This window comes from Staurois parvus, unplaced genomic scaffold, assembly GCF_062004578.1.
Source record: "Staurois parvus isolate SC_StPar_1 unplaced genomic scaffold, SC_StPar_1.0 ptg000090l, whole genome shotgun sequence".
NCBI lineage: Eukaryota > Metazoa > Chordata > Amphibia > Anura > Ranidae > Staurois > Staurois parvus.
This window is the reverse complement of record NW_028317886.1, coordinates 6,708,495-6,730,017: the sequence shown is the minus strand read 5'-3', so window position 1 is coordinate 6,730,017 and position 21,523 is coordinate 6,708,495. Positions and strand designations below refer to the sequence as shown.

Sequence of the window (21,523 nt, the reverse complement as noted above, 5' to 3'; positions counted from 1 at the left end):
CATATATATATATATATTCATAGCACACTGACTTCGAAAGTGCTAGTGATGATGTGTACAATATAATGGACCAAAAAAACTAATAGCATTTCAGTTTTCCAAAAGTAGATAAGTAAAATATGGTGCATGCCTGGTAGCTAAAGGTGTACACATCATTACCTATCAAATACGTATGTATGTTATAGAACTAATAAAATAAGTTTGACCCAAATGAATGCTGTAAATGTAGTTAGAAGAAAACAGGACATTTTATCAAATATTCTATTTCTACTCTATTTACTCACCACACAGACCAGTGCTTAAAACATTAGGTTTTATTCTCTTTCAAGCATTTGTTACATACAGAACATCAACATGGTGTTAATAAACAACAGAGATGTAAATGAGACAGACTAACACAGAGCTTACAAGGTTTACAAGGTTTTATTTCACAGGGGAAATTTCTGAAAGGGAAATATATTTGAAAATTAGAAAGGAAAATATGTCCTGCCATTAATAATGCTAAGAGACTTTAGCCCAGGAAATACCCTATGATTCTGGAGAGATTTAGCACACAACTCTTAAACCTAGTTCCGTGTATAGATGGCTACAGCATTTTGGATCTCACACCTATCATACAGCCTAGCTGCTAATATTTATGCCCCATGTTATTGACTAATCTAATTGTTCATATATTATTACCTATTAATGTTCATTGACAGAAAACAGGCGCATTGCTAGAATTTTCCACTAGATAGTACCAAATCCCTTGAAATACTACTTTAATATCAACCCACCCACATTACGTATTTCCACATTAACTTTACACAGAGAGGCTGACCTATAAAGGAGAAAAATGAAGGGAAGAGCTGCTTCCCATAGTGCCCTATGATTTTAGAGAAACAGCATCTGGAATTTGATTAGATGACATGGCTAAGCCAACTGATTTCCTTACTCCAGATTTTTCTTGTGCCCCTTATATAGATGCAGAGAGAGCACTGTTCAAATCCAGCTTTATTTGTGTCAATGGAAGCAGAGCTAGTTGGATACTGCTATGATTCCTCTGATGAATGCTATGGAATAACACAAAGTATGAGCTGCTGAAAGTAGATTGAGCAAGTCTGTACTGACTTCAATAAATCAACACCAACTGTGTTCTTAAGCAGGAGCTCTGTCTTTAAAGTTTGATAAATCAAGCTACAAGCAGCATAATTGCCCTATAGCTTCCTTCACGTATTCTATATTAACTTACCAACACATACATTATTTAATATACTACTGCACATGCTCCATAAGTATAACCATACTTGCAAACTGCAACAACATACACAGGTTTCTGTATATCACAATCATAGCTTGTGTTTTTGTTACAGTATGACCTACTTCCATGGTATACATTATTCTCTATGAATGCTATAGGTTAATTCTGACTATTATTTCCTTTCTATACTGAATACCTGTATCTCACATTCTTTATATACCATGCATATTGTTGTGCCTCTAGCTCCTTACACAGTAGGCCCACCTACAATTATTGTTAATGCATTTCTAATTTTTCAGGTTATTGCTATACCTTTATTTCATTTCACAATTAGTAATATACGTAGCAATGGTTGCATTCCCATAGACTGTAGATTACCGTCTCTATGTAAATTGGTGTAATTTAGAACCTATATACCTTTAGTTACAAGCAAGCTGATTAATTTAGAGCAGCTAGAATAGCAATGGTAAAATGCAAAGTGGAATAACCCATAGCAAACACCATTAATTTCTTTAACTGATTGGACTATGTTAACCTGAAAGATAATTGGTTGCTATAGGTTCCTGCATTTGTACAGCATCATTGCTGCTTATAGCAAAGAAAAACAATGTGTAATTTTTGTGGACTTACCATTCATACAGCTGATAAGGGCCATACAGCACCAAGCATAAATGCAAATCTGAGGCTGTGTCGACTGGTGTGTGTGACCGGACAGAGTCAGGTAGCCTGTAAAAATCAATGACAAGCTGACAAACACCATAGCTGTCTGCATATAACCACAAATCTTAGTGATTAGGGACAGATGAGCAAGCCTGGATGCAAACTGCTTACAGATCTGCTCATCTGTTCCTAATCACATGTGGCTACATGCATACAGCCACCACGCTTGTCAGCCTGTCATTGCTTTGTACAGTCTTCTTGGCTGTGGCTGATTGCACACACCTGTAATCAGATTTATGCTGATTCTTCACAGTGTACGGCCCTAATAAACCTTGTACTATACATGAGGCCAGCACATTTTCTTTTCAGCAGTTAGCTCCAGAAAACTGAAATCACTCAATTGTCTTTTTTTCTTGTTGTTCTATATTCATTAAATAATAGTAGTAGTAAATACTAAAACAGTTTGATTTAGCATATCTTCTTTATCATTTACCAGCCAACAATCATTTAAACAAGAATTTGCACCAGTGCAAATTAATAAGTGATAAAAACCTCAACTGCAAAAACCTGTCATAGTCTATACAGTGGATTTAATGACATGCTGTAACTTTACACAGTCTTTTTCACCAAATTAAACTGTAATTACCTCTGATGTTATTTACAGTAACAGATATCCACCCAATGGATTTGGGTAACAGCATAAATAAACCAGAGGTAATCCAGCTATGTGCTGAATATGGACAGAATAATCAAATAGTGTTAGTAATTTTTTTGTTATGAAGAGTAGTAAATACAATCTATATTGTTTGGCTCTATTTTTTACATAGCTATTTTTAGCTGGGCTGGAATTGTGCATACAGTCCCGATTTAGTCAGGTAGTATAGTGAGCAATGTTGATGCACATAGTGCCATGGCAATCAGTGACGTTTCTGTTTACTGTAGTCTACCATTCAATGAGTTATTTCTAACCTGTTGCTTTGGGATATTACCCTTTCACATTATCATTGATTTTTCTACCACCCCTTTGAATGAAAACAGCAGGGTTCACTATTATGAATGTGTCTGGCTGTTTGCTAAAGGACAGCTTAACTGGCTTATATTAAAGCAATACAAAGCAGTGGCCACAATCTCTATGTATCAACCACATCCTAAAGTGAAAATAAAAGCTTCAGCTACAGCAGTCCCCACCTGTTGGCAATGCCCCTCTGATGCATTTTACCCTGATTGGGCTTGCACTTACACTGAAAAAATATCTGTTGTTTGGACCAGTTTTACATAGTCACACACATGAAACTGTCTTTTGTCCATGTGCATGATGTTACTAGTGCCCTATTTGGTGTTCATATTTGCTGGTTGCTTTTTATACAGTTTCATTTGTAGCCTTGAGGGCTAAAATTTATGGCTGATTCTATTTCATCTATATGGTAGGAATGAAGAAGACAGTTTTGCAAAGTGTAGTATTCCCTTGGTATGTTGGGCGATGTATATCTTTCATGTCAGTTTTAAAACTAATCTTGATATCGTTCTTTACACTAGAAGGCTCTGTCTCTCCACTGCAGCTTGACAAGCAGTGAAATGTGTGCTATGACTGTCTCAGTTATGTTCAATTACCCTCAATTACTCTTTATTTTATGATGTATATATACCCTCTGTCCCTAGCCACTCCTACCTCTACAATTAAGTCCAATTGGGGTGAAAAGCATCAGAGGAGCATGCCCAAAGGTTGGGTACTGTAGCTGAAGCTTTTACTTTCACTTTGAGGGGTGGTTTATACACACAATTGTGGCCTAAAGCTTTGCACTGCTTTGGATAGATGGAGCAGGATGTGTTCCATGAGGGACCACAGAGAGAGAGCCGTTTTGATGGTATGCAGGAGGCTTTAAGTGACACCATATTTGTCGAGTATGGCTTATATTAAAGTTATAGAGTCCATGTACACAGAAAGGATTAACCCTCATTTCTTGCTGCCCTTTGGTTAGCTGATCTGTGGACAACCAAATAAAGTTTTATAGATATATATTTCTGATCTATAATTAGGTTGTGAATTATATTTATTACCTGTAAATTCCAAATCTTTGCAAATAAAATCACTTTCTGTTTTACCATTGACACTGATTATAGGGCCACAGGTGAATTTCTGTGACCACTGAGTGTAGAAGTCCTTGTTAGTTTAGAAGCCCCTCTCATTCACAGAAACAATGCATTTTAGACAATGCAGTGGGCATTATTTAATGGGTGGTAATTTCCTGGATTTCTCACCCAGACCAATGCCTTTTTGGGCACACTTCGGCCACACAACTAGATAGGAGATAATTCTTGAACAAGAGTTAATGCCAGCAAAATGTAAATAATTAACACTGAGATGACATTTTCAGAAAAATATAAAGGAAAACCTAGCTGCTAAATGCCATGTTTAAATGGCTCCAGAACAACATACTCAAAGAGGTGATGGGAACTTCAAGACATGCAAGTGTAGTCAGATGAAGGAAAACTTCAAATACACCCAATAGCTCCAGTGAGGCAGCTCCCACACAGGGCATCCAACCGTAGCTTGAAACATAAAAATACAAAAAGGAGCATCAGACTGAAATCGGATAAAGAATCCAAGATCATTTTAATTGATCATTAAAAAGTAATATAAAAACAGCCAATACATTTTGGGGGCAACACCACTGCCATTTTATCAGGGCTCAACACAGAATACAACTTATATGGATTCAGAAAAAAACAGTGACTTTACAAGTCTAGATTAGAACCATTATTAAACTCTTCTCAAGGTGGAGAAACATGACAGCATTTGCTGAGCAGCAATGGAGTCTCTAATGGATTACCACCCACAATTGCTGCTCAGAAACTGAGGTCATGTTGTTTCTCCATGAGGAGAGATCAATACTGGTTCTAATATAGATCTATAAAGTTGTATCCTGTGTGGTGTTGCCCCTGAAATACATTGCAGGCACATACACTGTGCAGTTGCACTCTCAAGTGCAGTTGCACTCATTTTTGTCTGAGCTTAGAAAAAATGACAAATCTCTACTGATTTCCATCATCCAATCATGTGCAAGCAAAAATTATTTTTTATTTCCTGATTATTTTTCCAATATCACCTGATTGGGTATTTTTTTTTTACAAAGGTACGCTTATCACATTACTTTTACTAAGGAAAATGAGTGCAGCTTCACATGCACAGTGCAACTGTACTTGCAACATGCACAGTTTATTTGCCTTTAGTAAGTCTTCCCCATTGGCTGTTTTATAGGGATTTTTATCAACAATTACAATCATCTTACACTCTTATCTGATTTTGGTCTGGCACACTATGTATTTTTATGTTTAAATGGCTGAAACAGACAATGAATGGATCCTCAATGAGTGCCCATATTCACCTGTACTAACAGGTATACACTGAATGGACTTGAAGTTACAATACATCAGCTACACACCTATATATACATATGCCAAACACCACATCATTTAATGAATATAGTGCTGCCACCAGTCTTATAGATACAAAATATAATGTTATCAATTCTATGTTTCTGATAAAATTGTATTTGTAGTCATAACTGTCTCAATCACATACAGTAAATGACCACCCAAGTGATTACTACTGTTCTTCATTGGTTTCCTCTAATAGCGCTTATAAGCAAGTTATTAAACAGGCATTTCTCATTTCCTATTTCCTCCTATACATTGTGGGAAAATGTATGTCTGAAACTATTGGCATGACAAGAATTGATCATTTCAGCAGAGATTATATGATTACATTTGGGCCACATTATCTTACAACACTTGTGAAGCCAAGGGTAGGAAAACCAGCAAAGGCAGCTACTGAGAGAACAGTAAAGATAGGACAGGAGGAGCAATTTGAAAGGAGAGGTCACAGAAAATATTTGAGGAGCAAAATTTATTTGTAATGTATGCCTTCATAAAGCTACGTTATCAGTCTTAATCTGATAAATAAATACAGATTAATAAAAGAGCTTTAATACATTTTCCTGCAGAAAATGCTACTTCAGGCTACCTGCAGTGTTAGTCAAATGTCGAATGGTCCAGGCCTTTGATCACGTGATCTTTGTTAGAGAGGAAGGTAAGCAATCTGATCTCTAAGTCAACAGTGACCACAGGAACAAATTGTTTTACTTTCAGACATACTGTATGTCCAGCACTAAAAGAATATGTTTACTGAGGAAGTATGGATGCTGTTTTTACTGACCTTGGCTTCTGTTGCCTGGATGTCAGCACTGAAATAATGGTGTCATCACTTTCCAAATCAGTGAACCAGAACCACTACTCAGATCGTAAATTCTGGATTTGCTGTGATTTTCCTGACCTGCATGCTTTTCCATTTTATTAAGTCAGAAAGTGTTGGATCAACTTGGGGGCCATTCCTATTCCTATCTTATTGAGTAGGAAGTTGGAACTGGCATCCTTCATATTCCTCACATTACAGGTTTTCCTGAAGCCAACTGGATGAAGGATTTTCTTTAGGAAATGTGAATATCATATATCCATTGTTGCAACATAAACTAATCTCTGGGCAAGTCTTTTTTATTCTTTCTCTTCCCCACCCCTCTATAGCACGTTCCTTTTTTTTTTTACTTAACTTGCTGCAGTCCAGGTCTGCATAGGTGTACCCTGCAGAGGTAATGGGGGTGTTGAGGAAATCAGATGCCCAGCAGACAGGTAACTGTCTGAAGTGACCAATCTCCTCATCAAAATATGTGCCCCACCACAGTTAAGAGGCAGCATTTCTCAATAAATTGGGGCAGTTGCATCTCAAAGAGGAAAGCTCCTGAGCAAAGCTGAGACTTTCCTCCTTTAAATACCTCCCCAAAGAATAGTTTTAAAACCTAGGTAAAGTAATGGGGTTGATTTTCTAAAGGCAAACAGACTGTTCAATTAGTAAAGTGAAGGTAAAGCTTTTCTGAATTACATCATGCAAGCATGTATAAGCAAAATATTGCTTTTATCTTTCAAATAAGTGAACTTTCATTATGCTCACTGAGCTAAATTCAACATTAATTTCTATATATTCTACTCCTTTAGTAAATCAATCCCAATGTCTTTAAGTTGGTCAATAAGAACAAGCCTGTAGCTTTTTGCTAAGATTTGCTACACCTAAATGCATCGTATTTAATAATTAAACAATGTAATCTTTGCTGGTTTAAGGTAAAAAATATCATAAATTTTAGACACATGCTGCTTGTCTATTGTTTACATGCATACAAACCACTTGCCCTCCAGAGGATTTACCCCCCTTCCTGACCAGGCCATTTTTTGCAATACAACACTGCACTATTTAAACAGACAATTGCACGGTCATGCAATGTTACACCCAAATTAAATGTACGTCCTTTTTTCCCACAAATAGAGCTTTCTTTCAGTGGTATTTGATTGCCTGGGCATTTTTCCTTTTTTGCACTATAAACAAAAAAGTCCAACAATTTTGAAAAAAAAACCCAATATTTTTAACTTTTACTATTAAACATATCCAGTAAAAAATAAAATTTTGTCATATATTTAGGCCAAAATGTATTTTGCTACATGTCTTTGCTAAAAAAAAATCCTAATACATGTAAATTCATTGGTTTACATGAAAGTTATAGCGTTTACAAATGGCGGTATATATACTGGAATTTTCTTCTTTTTTTTTTACTAGTAATGGAGGTGATCAGCAACTTATAGCAGGACTGCGGTGGGCATTCTGACACTGAGGTGAACTGATTTGGTGTCATTGACATCCCCAGTGACACCAATACAGTGATCAGTGCTAATACAAACCCCTGACACTGTACTAATAGCACTAGGCAGTAAAGGGTTAAGATGTGGGGCGATCAAATGGTTAACTGTGTGCTGTGTGCTTTTTTACTTTGTGTGCTGTCTGTCTGGTTTATTGTAAGCACTCTGCTTTGTATGGCTCTGCTATGCAGAGCCATACAAAGCAGTATGCAGGAACTGACAGGGGAGAGATCTGTATTGTTTACACAAAGGTCTCTTCCCCATTGGTATTATGTGGAGATCGCCGGGTGCCGGTGGGGAATCACCTGCCATTGACCCGGTGATTGACAGCCGAGGCCGCGAATGGTGGCGCTGGTAGGGCATGTGCGCCCCCTACCCGGAAGTGCGAAATCATGTATATATGCGTGATTTTGCACGCCCATGCCGCCCTGTAGCAGTATTTAAGCTATAGGGCGGTGCAGAAGGGGTTAACACAGCATATATCTATCAACATTGTCTCTCGGATTGAACATCTCTGTATTTATTTAATTATGTAATTAAAAATGCTTTGCAACTAGCCAGACATTAGTTTTCTGTAGCTGTTTAAATAAATGTCCCCTGAATGATTGATGCTGGTAACTTAACACATACGCTCATTGCACTATAGCACTAATAATGGAATTCCATTAATAATATTTCAAGAAATGTTAATGTGATGAAATAGGAAAAACATGAATTTTGTGCCACCTAATGCATTAAGTGAGGTAAAAGATTATTTGTATTATCACATTTAAACATTTATGCAGATCTATTGCACTGAGTGATAAAGAAAGGCATACCATACCATCAATATGAGTTTACCATCTCTTGTAAAGCTGGACATACAAGATTCAGTGCTATTGTATTCTGACAGCAGGGAGACTCCCCCATTGTCAGAATACACATATTAGCACTGCAGTCTTTTGCCTGCAGCACTGATTGATTGGCTTTTAACTGACAGGGTGGATAAAGGGTTGACTTCTGCTCAACTGCAATGACCACACAGGGATTGAAATTCAGCCATCTATACATAGCTAGATTAACACAAACTGTTGTGCCTTTTGGTCTTCCTCATTTGTAAAGTAGCTGTCTATGGCAATTCTACACTCACACTAGTATTTTTCTCTGTTATGCATTTACATCTTTTGTCCACTTCAATAGAATTAGCAATAGATTAACAGAAATAGATGCTTGGAATCCAGGTGTCATATCATATATGACCTTCTATGTGGTCCACCCAATGAATTTGCTTAAGTTTCTACTGAGAAACAATGAGCAGAAAGAAGAACAGGGTGTTCAGTGTTTTCTATCTTTTATGCTCTGGAATTTTTCAGACAATACTTTCAGTAGGTGGGCACCTACAACCACTATAATCACTGAACCTCTACAAATAAGTACTGTGCTTAGAGGAGCTCCTCAGTATTATTTTCATTCACAGTAAATGTGTTTGGGCACAGTATATTTTAACTGATGGTGAAACGCTATGATGTTATGCTTACCCTGAAATTACATTATCTCTTCATTTCAGCTTGCCCTTCTGGTAGTATGCTTACATATATTCTCTCCACTGCCATTCTCACAAAGAGTTGTGTTATACATGTAACTGGTACAACAGAATCCATTTATAATGACAAATAAAATAAATCAAGGAACAGCAAGGTCTGCTAGCAGCTGGACTATAGAAGTTCAAATAATTTGAAATGTAAAATTTAAATATATAAGTAATATAATAAAAATACTAAAGTGTAAAATTAGTAAATACCCACAAGATATATCACTACATATGTTCATGGGTTGATGCTTTTTACTATTACTTGTAGTATTATGAAACCTTGCAACATCCTTAAATTAGAAGTAATACAAATGAAAATACAAATTTACTGAAAAAGTCATAATTATGTGCTATACCTGAAATCAGTCCCTGAAAAATGAATTAAAAAGAGAAATGTCAAAAATCTACATGATGTTATGCCAGTAGTACATTCCACTACCATACTTTTAAAAATCAGTGGAATAAAGTAAGTAATGACATAATTTATGATTTTGGATGATTTTTTGATAAACAAAGTGCTTGGGTTCAAATCACAACATGTAGTGGAAACACGTTATCATTTTCCTTTTTTGTTTGTTTCTTATAAAATTTTCCACCCAAGGCACAAACAAACAAGGGACAAGACTGTTTCTAAAAATTTCAGACATACTTGACTAATGAAACAGAAACATGTCCTGATTATTAACTAAAATCATTATTTCTGTTCCTGGAAAACATATTTTGTATTTTTGTTTTTTTAGACATCATTTTATGAAAACTATACAAAGTTATATAATTGTACAATTTGTGTGTAGAGCTAATTAGTAAACAGTTAAGTGCAACTCACTAAAATATGAAAAAAAATTTTAAACGTTCTGGGATCTGCAAAATTATTTTAAAATATGTAAATCTGCAAATGCTTGCCAACCTAAAAGAAACAAATATTCCCATCGAAAAAAAAGAAAGAATGAAAACGTTAAGCTGCAAATCCTATGCTTCCTCAACCCAAACGATTGTGTTGCCTTTTTCAACTTCGGTGATCTCACAGTTTAATTTGTTGAGTCTTCCATCTAGAATAAACAGAGAATTCTTAGAGGGTGTCATTAGGTATTGTCCAAAGAGGCCACTCTCTATGATAATTCGATTTTTGGAGCTCCATGGCCATTCTTCTAACTTGACTGGTTCTTTAAGGCTCTTTATCATTTTCACCTTGCCAGATGCCAGTTCTACAAAGAGTACATCAGTTTGTGTGCTTGAACTTGCATAGACATTGTATTGATGAGCTTCTATGAATGATGATTGAAAGGCCACATCAGATATATGCAGATTAGTATGAATGTCAAACAAATCCCTTATTTCTCCTTGGACTGTTATCAATTGTACTCTCATGATTCCTTTAATGTCATCAATGCTGACAAGGTAGTGTCCATCTGGGGAGACATATGGGAGACCAGTTACATCCTTGTTATAGCCAATGACAACATCGGTTACACTATCCACTATTACTTGCGGAAGGATAGCTCCTGTTGTATCAGGTTTGCAGTGAATAAAATAATATCCCCCAAGATGGGTGTAAGCCAAAGACTGGGGGATGCAATTGTAATCTTTTAAATTGACTGTCTTGATGTAGGACATAGTTTCCAAATCAATTTTCAGAAGTGCTGCTTCTTCTTTATGAAGGATGAATCCAAACCTGAAAGAAGAAACAAAGTGGTTTGGAGAGCAATCTCTTTATTTTAAAAATCCCCTATGTCTGCTGTTATGAAAAATTAGCAAAATTATGTCAGGTAGATACTGTATATAATTTAATATGACGAAAGCACTGTTTTTCTAATGCAGACTCTCTTGTTATTGATTTAAAATTGTTACTATGTTTTCGAATCCTAATGATCACTTGTAATAGGCAGTGTTGTGTTCTGTGACCAATTAAACTGCCTTAGACTTGGACTCCCACTGACTTCAGTTTATTATTAAATCTGTCAGGGATACATTCTTTTCTATGGATGTGGCTCTGTCTATTATTTAGTAGAACATGTTACAGAGTTTACAAAAGATAGTAAGTTGTCAGCTAAACGATTAATACCTAAAGACTTAATGTCTTTGTTCACTGCTAGATAATAGTAGGTTACAAGTAATGGATTTTTCCCTGCTAGACTTTCCACTGAGTTTTTCATATATATAGCTCACTTTTTTCTTTGCTTTTAAAAAATACTGTTCTTTGTAGTCATATAAGTGAGGCAATAAACTTACAATACAATGACTTAAAATATAAACGTCTAATTTTTTTAAACTCCTTATGAGCATATTACTCATATTTCTTTTTTAACTTTATTTATGTTAAAGGATTTTACATTTTTATGGGACGTAGTCTGTTATAGTTTAATAATATGGCATGTGCATACTTGCCAAATGTGGAAAAAAAAGTAGGCTTATGAAAAATGAACCAGAAATGGCATTTAGTATAACTTAAAATTAATGGGCTATTTGAATTAAATTAACGGTGTTAGAGTTTTGTACTGTGTCAGCCATCAATTAATACAGAAAGTGAGCAGCTTAATAATACCTTAGGTAACTTAAGTTTTTAAAGTTGCAAGATTTCAAGGTCCCTTAGGTCCCTTTGTTAACTTCGGAAGTCATCTAAAACCCCAAATGCTTGCATCTTTAACCTAAGTTAGCTCATAAAGGGTATTAGTTAAATTCAAAACGCTGAGTTCAATAAAAAAATATATACATATATTTTTTTTACAAATACAAAAGTGTAAAATGGGTTTATAAGACTGGAGAAACTAATGTAGGTCTGCCGATGCTGGTAATGGTGACATCTTGAAGGATTAATCAGTGTGGCAGCAGTTGCAGAGGGTTTGAGTTACAAAAGTTCAGTATTAAATAGATACGGCTGCAATCCTTTATGATGCCACAAGTTTGCAAAGAAAGAAAAAGAAAAAAAAAAAGGAGATACTTGCAGTGTGAATGCACATTAATGCTTATGAATATAATGGCTAAAAATAGGCTAGTTTTTCTATACAGTACCTATTTACAATTGTTTAAACTCACAAATGAGACAAAAAATACAATTCAATCATACAGAATGTTGCCATTTCACATTCATTTATATCACTTTTAAAAGTATTCTTATATAAATGAATGTAATATAAATGTTAATGTCATTTCTCTGCAGCTTTTTGAACCTCAGACTATGGTATATTTTTGAGCATATACTGCCTATTAGAATGTTAGCACTATGACTACAACACTGGAAAAATATTTAATATGTGATATATTGTACATTTTCTTTCTATAATTATATTATAGAGCCAAATAATATTTTAAATGTGGTGCTCATTAATTCATGGTGCTATACGTTAACTGTATATATGCATATTAAAACACACTTTTAGCCAGCTACATTTAATTTTTTATAAGTTCCAAATCATAGTTAATACAGTATGTACACATCAGGGGCGGACTGACAACTCATGGGTCCGCCGGGCAATAAGGGATCATGGGGCCCCTGTGTCCTCGCCCACACCCAAAAAAGCCTATGAAAAAGCCAATGAAAGGTACCAGGGGCATCTCATGGGGCCCCCTACTGACCCCGGGCCCTCGGACAGTGCCCGAGTGCTAGAATGGTCAGTCCACCCCTGGTACACATCCATCTAGCTTCTGTTGTGTTTTAGCTTGTTATATGCATGTTCAGGTTCACACAAACATGAATCAAATCTCAAGACAAAAAAAATGACAACAACCTGAAGGATTTTTATTTCATATGGTAAAACATCATTTGTCATTGCTGTATAAATTGAACAGATAGGCAAAAGTTGAAAATAAACCTTATAATTACCAAGTAGTATACCATTTTTATCTCTGCCTTTGTCCATCCTACTTAAAATAGCACTGTAAAAGCATTGAAGAAAACAGATTGCTAAGCATCTAAAACATCTTTCAATCATAATCAAGGAACTCTTTGACAGCTTCTGTTAGGCATTTCTTACAATCAAAATGGCTTTAGCAGAAAGTGGGATCCACTTCCCCATTCAATCACCTTTTGGTAAAAGAGCCTGCTGGAGAATATTTGTCTGCATTCTATCAGTCAGCAGAGGAATTCATCCATCAACGCTGTTTAGCATGGATAGAAGAACCTGTTAAGTGCTAGATGTGTATGGACAGCTTAAGCTATCTGGAAAATAATATTTATACTATATGTATCTTAGATAAAAACAGTTTTTATGTTGTGCACAAGAAAAACAGTAAGCCAAGGGTTAAATGAATAATGCTAGGGGTTTGTTTTATATTTTCTGTGTTTATTGTGGTTAATAAAAAAAAGTAAAAACTGTTTCTTTTTTTGTAGGTTAATATTAAATATCACATTTAATTAATTTATATTATATTTAGCCAGCAGATGGAGCATTAAACTTCATTTTACATGTTTCCCTGTTACATTCTACCAACTGTTGTAAAAACTATTTTGTTTACAGTGCTCAACAGCTGAAGATGAAATTTACACTCAACTTAATAAGTCAAAGGGGGGGGGGGGGGGAGACTCATCTGCCATCAGACAGCTCCATCCATGTTTTCAGCTACACAAAGCATGCAATGGCAACCACTTTCCATTTTTCATATAAAAAATATCATTAAAAATAAAATTGAGCTGAAGCTATTATCAGTGTCCTTTAACAAAAGTAAAAATACCCAAGCATTTAAAATGATGAGGTAGAATAAATGTATATTCTCCTGTGAATGGTATCATAATTAGTTCTCCACAGAACCTGAACTATTAAAGGTTCCAACAAATAACCTAAATAATAGCAGTAATAGTATTTTTTTTTGTTATACGTTTCATGTCACGTTGCATGTAGAAGTTATATAATATATTATAAAGGTCATTTACTCTTGTTTGCCCTTTGCATGTAACTTGTACAATGCAGTTAGCTCTGCTTAGTGGAATACATTAAGTATGTATGCTATATTAATCAATACTAACTATATGATCCCCTGACATTTGAAAGATCATGAGAAAAAAAAATATTTTATAACTTTAATTTTAAAAGCATTCACTGAAGTTTGTTAGCTGTACATCCATACTGACATTTCATTTCAAGGAAAATGATTATGGCTTTTGTTATGAAAAAATGTTAATTTAAGACTTATTTAGAATCAAATATACATTCATTTATAACACTTTTCCTTTTCTGTTAAAATCAGTGCTATTTTTTGTACCTGATATGATTAATTATCAGTGTTGTACTGGGAATGAAAAAGTCATCAACTCTGTCAAAATGCTTTCCAACTGGCTGAGTATGAATGGTATGATGGGAAACACTTCCACTTGCTTGTGTTATAACCTGCAGATAGTAAATGAAATAAATAAGAATATAAACATCAATAAAGTATAATGACATATTCTAGGTAAATTTCAATTGCAATACATGTATTCTTTGAGCTGTCTGTGAGTGGCCAATGCCCTGGTTATGCACTTTGTTCATCTAAACCTGTTACCACTGGTCATACACATATATGTGGCCCCTCAGCATCCTTATAAAAATATTTTCTGTGCTGAGAGCCTGTGCCTTCCGATGCATACTTGCGGCTGGGAACTTTCCACTCATGTGACCACTGTGACTGCCAATCACAGCAGTCACATGATTGGAATGCCCGCCTCCGCCTCCCATCATTTAGAACCTCTTAAAGGGCCATAAGGCAGTTAAGGGAAGGGATTAATATACCGTAATTGTCTACATTAAAAGTAATTTAGAGTCTGTAAATCTGTTGGTGTTTCCCACTGCAACCAGTTAGGAGTGTTATTTCATTGTGAAACCAACAATGAAAGGTGTTTCTGTTGCCTCCATTTTAATCTGTTTTTATAAATCAGTTTTCATTGTTTTTTCCCTTCCCTCCGCCTCCCATCATTTAGAACCTCTTAAAGGGCCATAAGGCAGTTAAGGGAAGGGATTAATATACCGTAATTGTCTACATTAAAAGTAATTTAGAGTCTGTAAACCTGTTGGTGTTTCCCACTGCAACCAGTTAGGAGTGTTATTTCATTGTGAAACCAACAATGAAAGGTGTTTCTGTTGCCTCCATTTTAATCTGTTTTTATAAATCAGTTTTCATTGTTTTGTTACTTCCCTTTTTCCAGCAAATCGAATAAAACATTTTAAATGGTTTCTAAATTCCCGACAGGAAACTTCAGGTTTTATGTTTGATATCTGCATAAATTAAACGGAGAAACACAAAGCTTTTGTTTCAATCATTATTTAAATCAAACCTTTGACAACAATAATAATAATCTGTGAAACATCTTTTTTTAAGAATAAGGCAAACAGCTGACAAACTGGTCATCACTGAAAGCTTTGATGTAATCCACATATATAAATGCCTAATCATACATCTCTTACAGAAATTCTGTTAGTTATCATGTATATGAACCATCCTCTTCAGTAAATCTGATCTAGTATTTTGATACCCAGATGAGGCCAGTACAATATGTAAGTGTCCCCCTTGTTTGTTATGCCCAAAACTTCACTTTAAACTACCAATGTGTTGATTTATTTCAGGTACTTATATAGCGCCGTCAATTTATGCAGAGCTTTACATATATATTATACATTCACATCAGTTCCTAACCCTCAAGGGGCGTACAATCTAAGGTCCCTAACTCATATTCATATACAGGGGCCAATTTAGACAGGATCCAATTAACCTATTAGTATGTCTTTGGAGTGTGGGAAGAAACCGGAGTACCTGGAGGAAACCCACGCAAGCACAGGGAGAACATGCAAACTCCAGGCAGGAGGTGCCGTGGCTGGGATTCGAACCAACAACCCTGGTACTGGCAGGTGGAAGTGCTAACCATTTAGCCACTGTGCTGCCCTGATCATTCATGTACTGTACACATCCAACAGTTTAGAAAATACTGCAGATAATCCTAATGCAGTGTTCACATTAAAAAGGGATATTGCATATTGAAATCTACTGAGTTTTATTTATTTGCAGTAAATTATTTTAAGTAAAATTATTTCATACAATATTACATACAAACAGGAATATTACATCATAAAACAGATATAAGAATATCTAAGACTATATTTGGTCAATGACATCAACCAGTATCACTAGTCAATTTGTTGACATTCAGCAGCTGGCAAGGGAGCTGGCATTTAGTGATGGACATATGGTGGATAAGCATTGTTGTGGTATGGGTGTCTCCTCAGTGTCTGTCATTATAATTGACATTAGATTTACATGAGGGAACATGTTTATTTTAATTTATTTTGTATATATATATATATAAAATACTTTGTCATGGTGTGTGGGCGTGCGTGTGTTTAATAACTTTGTAATTTTTTGTGAGAATGAGTAACAAGAATGCTATTTAACCCTTACTCATTCATATGTATATATGAATATATGGAGAATCCTTTATTCTGAAGGAGCTTTCAGATTCTGATAATTCCACCCCACAGACCCCCATAGTCACCAGGCCGGGATGTAGGGATGATGTATTTGTCCACTTCAAGATACCTTCCCAATGTTGTGGACATGTGGCCTGGTATGGTTTGGGGGGGACACATGTTGGATATACTACAGAAAAAGGGATCATTCAACCCCTTCCTTCGTCCAGACCCATTGGCCCTTTAACTGGATCTTTATGCAGGGGGGTGGGACAGACTTTTCACATGATCACTGTGATTGCCTGCCAGCCCCTAAACATAACTAGAGACTGGGAGCTGTCTGAGACAGCTCTGTCAGTGTTCTGGGAGTATGCAGTGAGCATGTTGTCAGAACAGAAACCTCATCCACCATAGATGCATATGTGCAGCAAAGCCCACCCTCTCTAGCATCGCACATTTGCATTATGTGGTCAGCAAGAAGTAAAAAAAAAATGCTAAATGACAGTTCCTTCCCCACCCACTTCTGTTTGTAAACAAAGAGGACAGGTTTTATAATACGATTTAAAAAGTTTGATTTATTTAGTTCAAGGCAAAGACAATAGAATGAAAAGGATAAGTTCACCTTCAGAAACATGTTACATGTTCCACCCATTTTTAGGGCGGAAACCTAAAAACCTGTTCCTGCTCCTGCAGTGGCTCGATGATCAAAGCCCTCTGTGTGACAGCAGTATGGGGAGAAGTTCCATGGTGCAGATGTGTGGAGTGCCACCCACATGGCTGAGTCATTCATTCCCAGAGTTCTGTGAATTAATCAATTACAAGTACCAACATGATTTCTGGATGTCGGCTTGTAGTTCTCAACTAGAGATGAACGAATCGAACATGGCGAAGTGGAATTAGTTTCGAAGATCAGGAAAAATTTGATTCGCGCCGAATCCGAAAATTAGCAAACTTCGGATGCACGAATCGAATTTTTCCAAAAATGGCGGCGACATGTGTGGCGACGGAGCGGGGATCTCTGGGAAGGCGCGCAGACAAGGCGCGCTGACCCATAATGCATTCATTCATGACATGTGATCGCATTAGCCAATCAGCAGCCAGCCAGCCAGCACTGTGTAATGGTGGAGCTATAAATTGCGGCCATCTTACAATTCTCCATTAGCCTCCGGTCATTCAAGAGAGACAGACCTGTCTGTATTAGGGACAGAGTTAGGGCCAGAGAGACTTTAGGGCCACAGAATCGTTACTTAGTGACACAGAATCGTTACTTAGGGACACAGAATTGTTACTCAGGGACACAGAATTGTTACTCAGGGACACAGAATTGTTACTCAGTGACAGACACAGAATTGTTACTCAGGGAAACAGAATTTTTACTCAGGGACACAGAATTGTTACTGAGGGACACAGAATCGTTACTGAGGGACACAGAATTGTTACTCAGGGACACAGAATTGTTACTCAGGGACACAGAATTGTTACTCAGGGACAGACACAGAATTGTTACTCAGGGACACAGAATTGTTACTCAGGGACACAGAATTGTTACTCAGGGACAGACACAGAATTGTTACTGAGGGACACAGAATTGTTACTCAGGGACACAAAATTGTTACTGAGGGACACAGAATTGTTACTCAGGGACACAGAATTGTTACTGAGGGACACAGAATCGTTACTCAGGGACACAGAATTGTTACTCAGGGACACAGAATTGTTACTCATGGACACAGCATTGTTACTCAGGGACACAGCATTGTTACTCAGGGACACAGAATTGTTACTCAGGGACACAGAATCGTTACTCAGGGACACAGAATTGTTACTCAGGGACACAGAATTGTTACTCAGGGACACAGAATCGTTACTCAGGGACACAGAATCGTTACTGAGGGACACAGAATCGTTACTCAGGGACACAGAATTGTTACTCAGGGACACAGAATTGTTACTCAGGGACACAGAATCGTTACTCAGGGACACAGAATCGTTACTGAGGGACACAGAATCGTTACTCAGGGACACAGAATTGTTACTCAGGGACACAGAATCGTTACTGAGGGACACAGAATCGTTACTCAGGGACACAGAATCGTTACTCAGGGACACAGAATCGTTACTCGGGGACACAGAATCGTTACTGAGGGACACAGAATCGTTACTCAGGGACACAGAATTGTTACTCAGGGACACAGAATTGTTACTCAGGGACACAGAATTGTTACTGAGGGACACAGAATCGTTACTCAGGGACACAGAATCGTTACTCAGGGACACAGAATCGTTACTGAGGGACACAGAATCGTTACTCAGGGACACAGAATCGTTACTCAGGGACACAGAATTGTTACTCAGGGACAGACACAGAATTGTTACTCAGGGACACAGAATCGTTACTGAGGGACACAGAATCGTTACTCAGGGACACAGAATCGTTACTCAGGGACACAGAATTGTTACTGAGGGACACAGAATTGTTACTGAGGGACACAGAATTGTTACTCAGGGACACAGAATTGTTACTCAGGGACACAGAATTGTTACTCAGGGACACAGAATTGTTACTGAAGGACACAGAATCGTTACTCAGGGACACAGAATCGTTACTCAGGGACACAGAATCGTTACTCAGGGACACAGAATTGTTACTCAGGGACACAGAATCGTTACTCAGGGACACAGAATTGTTACTCAGGGACACAGAATTGTTACTCAGGGACACAGAATCGTTGAATTAAAGAGTATGTCAGACAACACGCAGAGGAGTGGCAGAGGAGGCAATGTTTCAGGAGCGAGCAGACGTGGCAGCAGAGGAAGGGGTCGAGGCAGCACTAGTTGCAGCCAGAGGCCAGTGCTCCCGGTGTCATCCAGCGGTCGTGTCTCCACCGACAACCCTGCCGTCATCGATTGGTTGGCTCGGTCGTCTTCCTCTTCCCAGGTCACCTCTGACACCTACAGCCAACGGTCGGTGGGTACGTCAGACACAACCGTTAGTTGGCATGGCCCGGGAGCAAGCCCACTGAAATCACGTGTCCTCTACCTGCCCCTGTCCTTTGGTGTTCCCTGACCAAGCGAAGTATCGCATGCTGTGGGCTCAGCCCCACTGTACAGTGAGGAAGAGCTAACAGAGGGCGGTCAGGAACGGGGGGAGACATCCGCCTCTTCAGCAGCCAGGCGAAGAAGTACTGGCGAGGAGAGTGGCTCGGTAGCCGGTCTAGAGACAGGTCTGTCTCCTGACCCACACGCAGCCGAGGGGGCTAGTAGTGAGGCGGAGACCCTAATTGATGATGATGAGGCTGATCGCACTTGGCAGCCTCGTCGTCATCTGCCAGGCCCGTAATCTGCCATGGGCCCCCGTACCGACTCCTCATGCTGCTGCAAGGTCCAGAGTGTGTCATGGGTCCCTGTATGGCCTCCCATTGCTGCTGCCAGCCCCGTAATCTGCCATGGGCCCCCGTACCGACTCCTCATGCTGCTGCCAGGCCCGTAATCTGTCATGGGCCCCTGTACCGCCTCCTCATGCTGCTGCCAGGTCCAGAGTGTGTCATGGGTCCCTGTACAGCCTCCCATTGCTGCTGTCTCCATCGCCACACTCTGCCATGTGCCACTTTCAGGTCTCCTCACACTGCTGGTGGGTTCCATTTTGTCATAGGGTGCTGGCAGATTACGGGCCTCCCATTGCTGCTGCCAGGCCCGTAATCTGTCATGGGCCTCTGTACCGCCTCCTCATGCTGCTGCCAGGTCCAGAGTGTGTCATGGGTCCCTGTACGGCCTCCCATTGCTGCTGTCTCCATCGCCACACTCTGCCATGTGCCACTTTCAGGTCTCCTCACACTGCTGGTGGGTTCCATTTTGTCATAGGGTGCTGGCAGATTACGAGCCTCCCATTGCTGCTGCCAGGCCCGTAATCTGCCATGGGCCCCCGTACCGACTCCTCATGCTGCTGCCAGGTCCAGAGTGTGTCATGGGTCCCTGTACGGCCTCCCATTGCTGCTGTCTCCATCGCCACACTCTGCCATGTGCCACTTTCAGGTCTCCTCACACTGCTGGTGGGTTCCATTTTGTCATAGGGTGCTGGCAGATTACGGGCCTCCCATTGCTGCTGCCAGGCCCGTAATCTGTCATGGGCCCCTGTACCGCCTCCTCATGCTGCTGCCAGGTCCAGAGTGTGTCATGGGTCCCTGTATGGCCTCCCATTGCTGCTGTCTCCATCGCCACACTCTGCCATGTGCCACTTTCAGGTCTCCTCACACTGCTGGTGGGTTCCATTTTGTCATAGGGTGCTGGCAGATTACGGGCCTCCCATTGCTGCTGCCAGGCCCGTAATCTGTCATGGGCCCCTGTACCGCCTCCTCATGCTGCTGCCAGGTCCAGAGTGTGTCATGGGTCCCTGTACGGCCTCCCATTGCTGCTGTCTCCATCGCCACACTCTGCCATGTGCCACTTTCAGGTCTCCTCACACTGCTGGTGGGTTCCATTTTGTCATAGGGTGCTGGCAGATTACGGGCCTCCCATTGCTGCTGCCAGGCCCGTAATCTGCCATGGGCCCCCGTACTGACTCCTCATGCTGCTGCCAGGCCCGTAATCTGTCATGGGCCCCTGTACCGCCTCCTCATGCTGCTGCCAGGTCCAGAGTGTGTCATGGGTCCCTGTACGGCCTCCCATTGCTGCTGTCTCCATCGCCACACTCTGCCATGTGCCACTTTCAGGTCTCCTCACACTGCTGGTGGGTTCCATTTTGTCATAGGATGCTGGCAGATTACGGGCCTCCCATTGCTGCTGCCAGGCCCGTAATCTGCCATGGGCCCCCGTACCGACTCCTCATGCTGCTGCCAGGCCCGTAATCTGTCATGGGTCCCTGTACCGCCTCCTCATGCTGCTGCCAGGTCCAGAGTGTGTCATGGGTCCCTGTACGGCCTCCCATTGCTGCTGTCTCCATCG

General features: G+C 39.1%; 1 protein-coding gene across 2 annotated transcripts in view; it reads right to left on the bottom strand.

The window, feature by feature from the left end:
- Positions 1-296: 296 nt before the first annotated feature.
- Positions 297-21,523, bottom strand: part of FSTL5 (follistatin like 5) — an 841,716-nt gene continuing 820,489 nt past the window's right edge. For both annotated transcript variants that reach the window (XM_089670377.1, XM_089670378.1), the window contains 2 exons: positions 14,409-14,533; positions 297-10,884 (listed from right to left, as the gene is read on the bottom strand). In XM_089670377.1, coding sequence (XP_089526503.1) covers positions 10,182-10,884; positions 14,409-14,533 — 828 coding nt within the window. In that variant the 3' untranslated portion in view covers positions 297-10,181. The remainder of the gene's footprint in view (positions 10,885-14,408; positions 14,534-21,523) is intronic.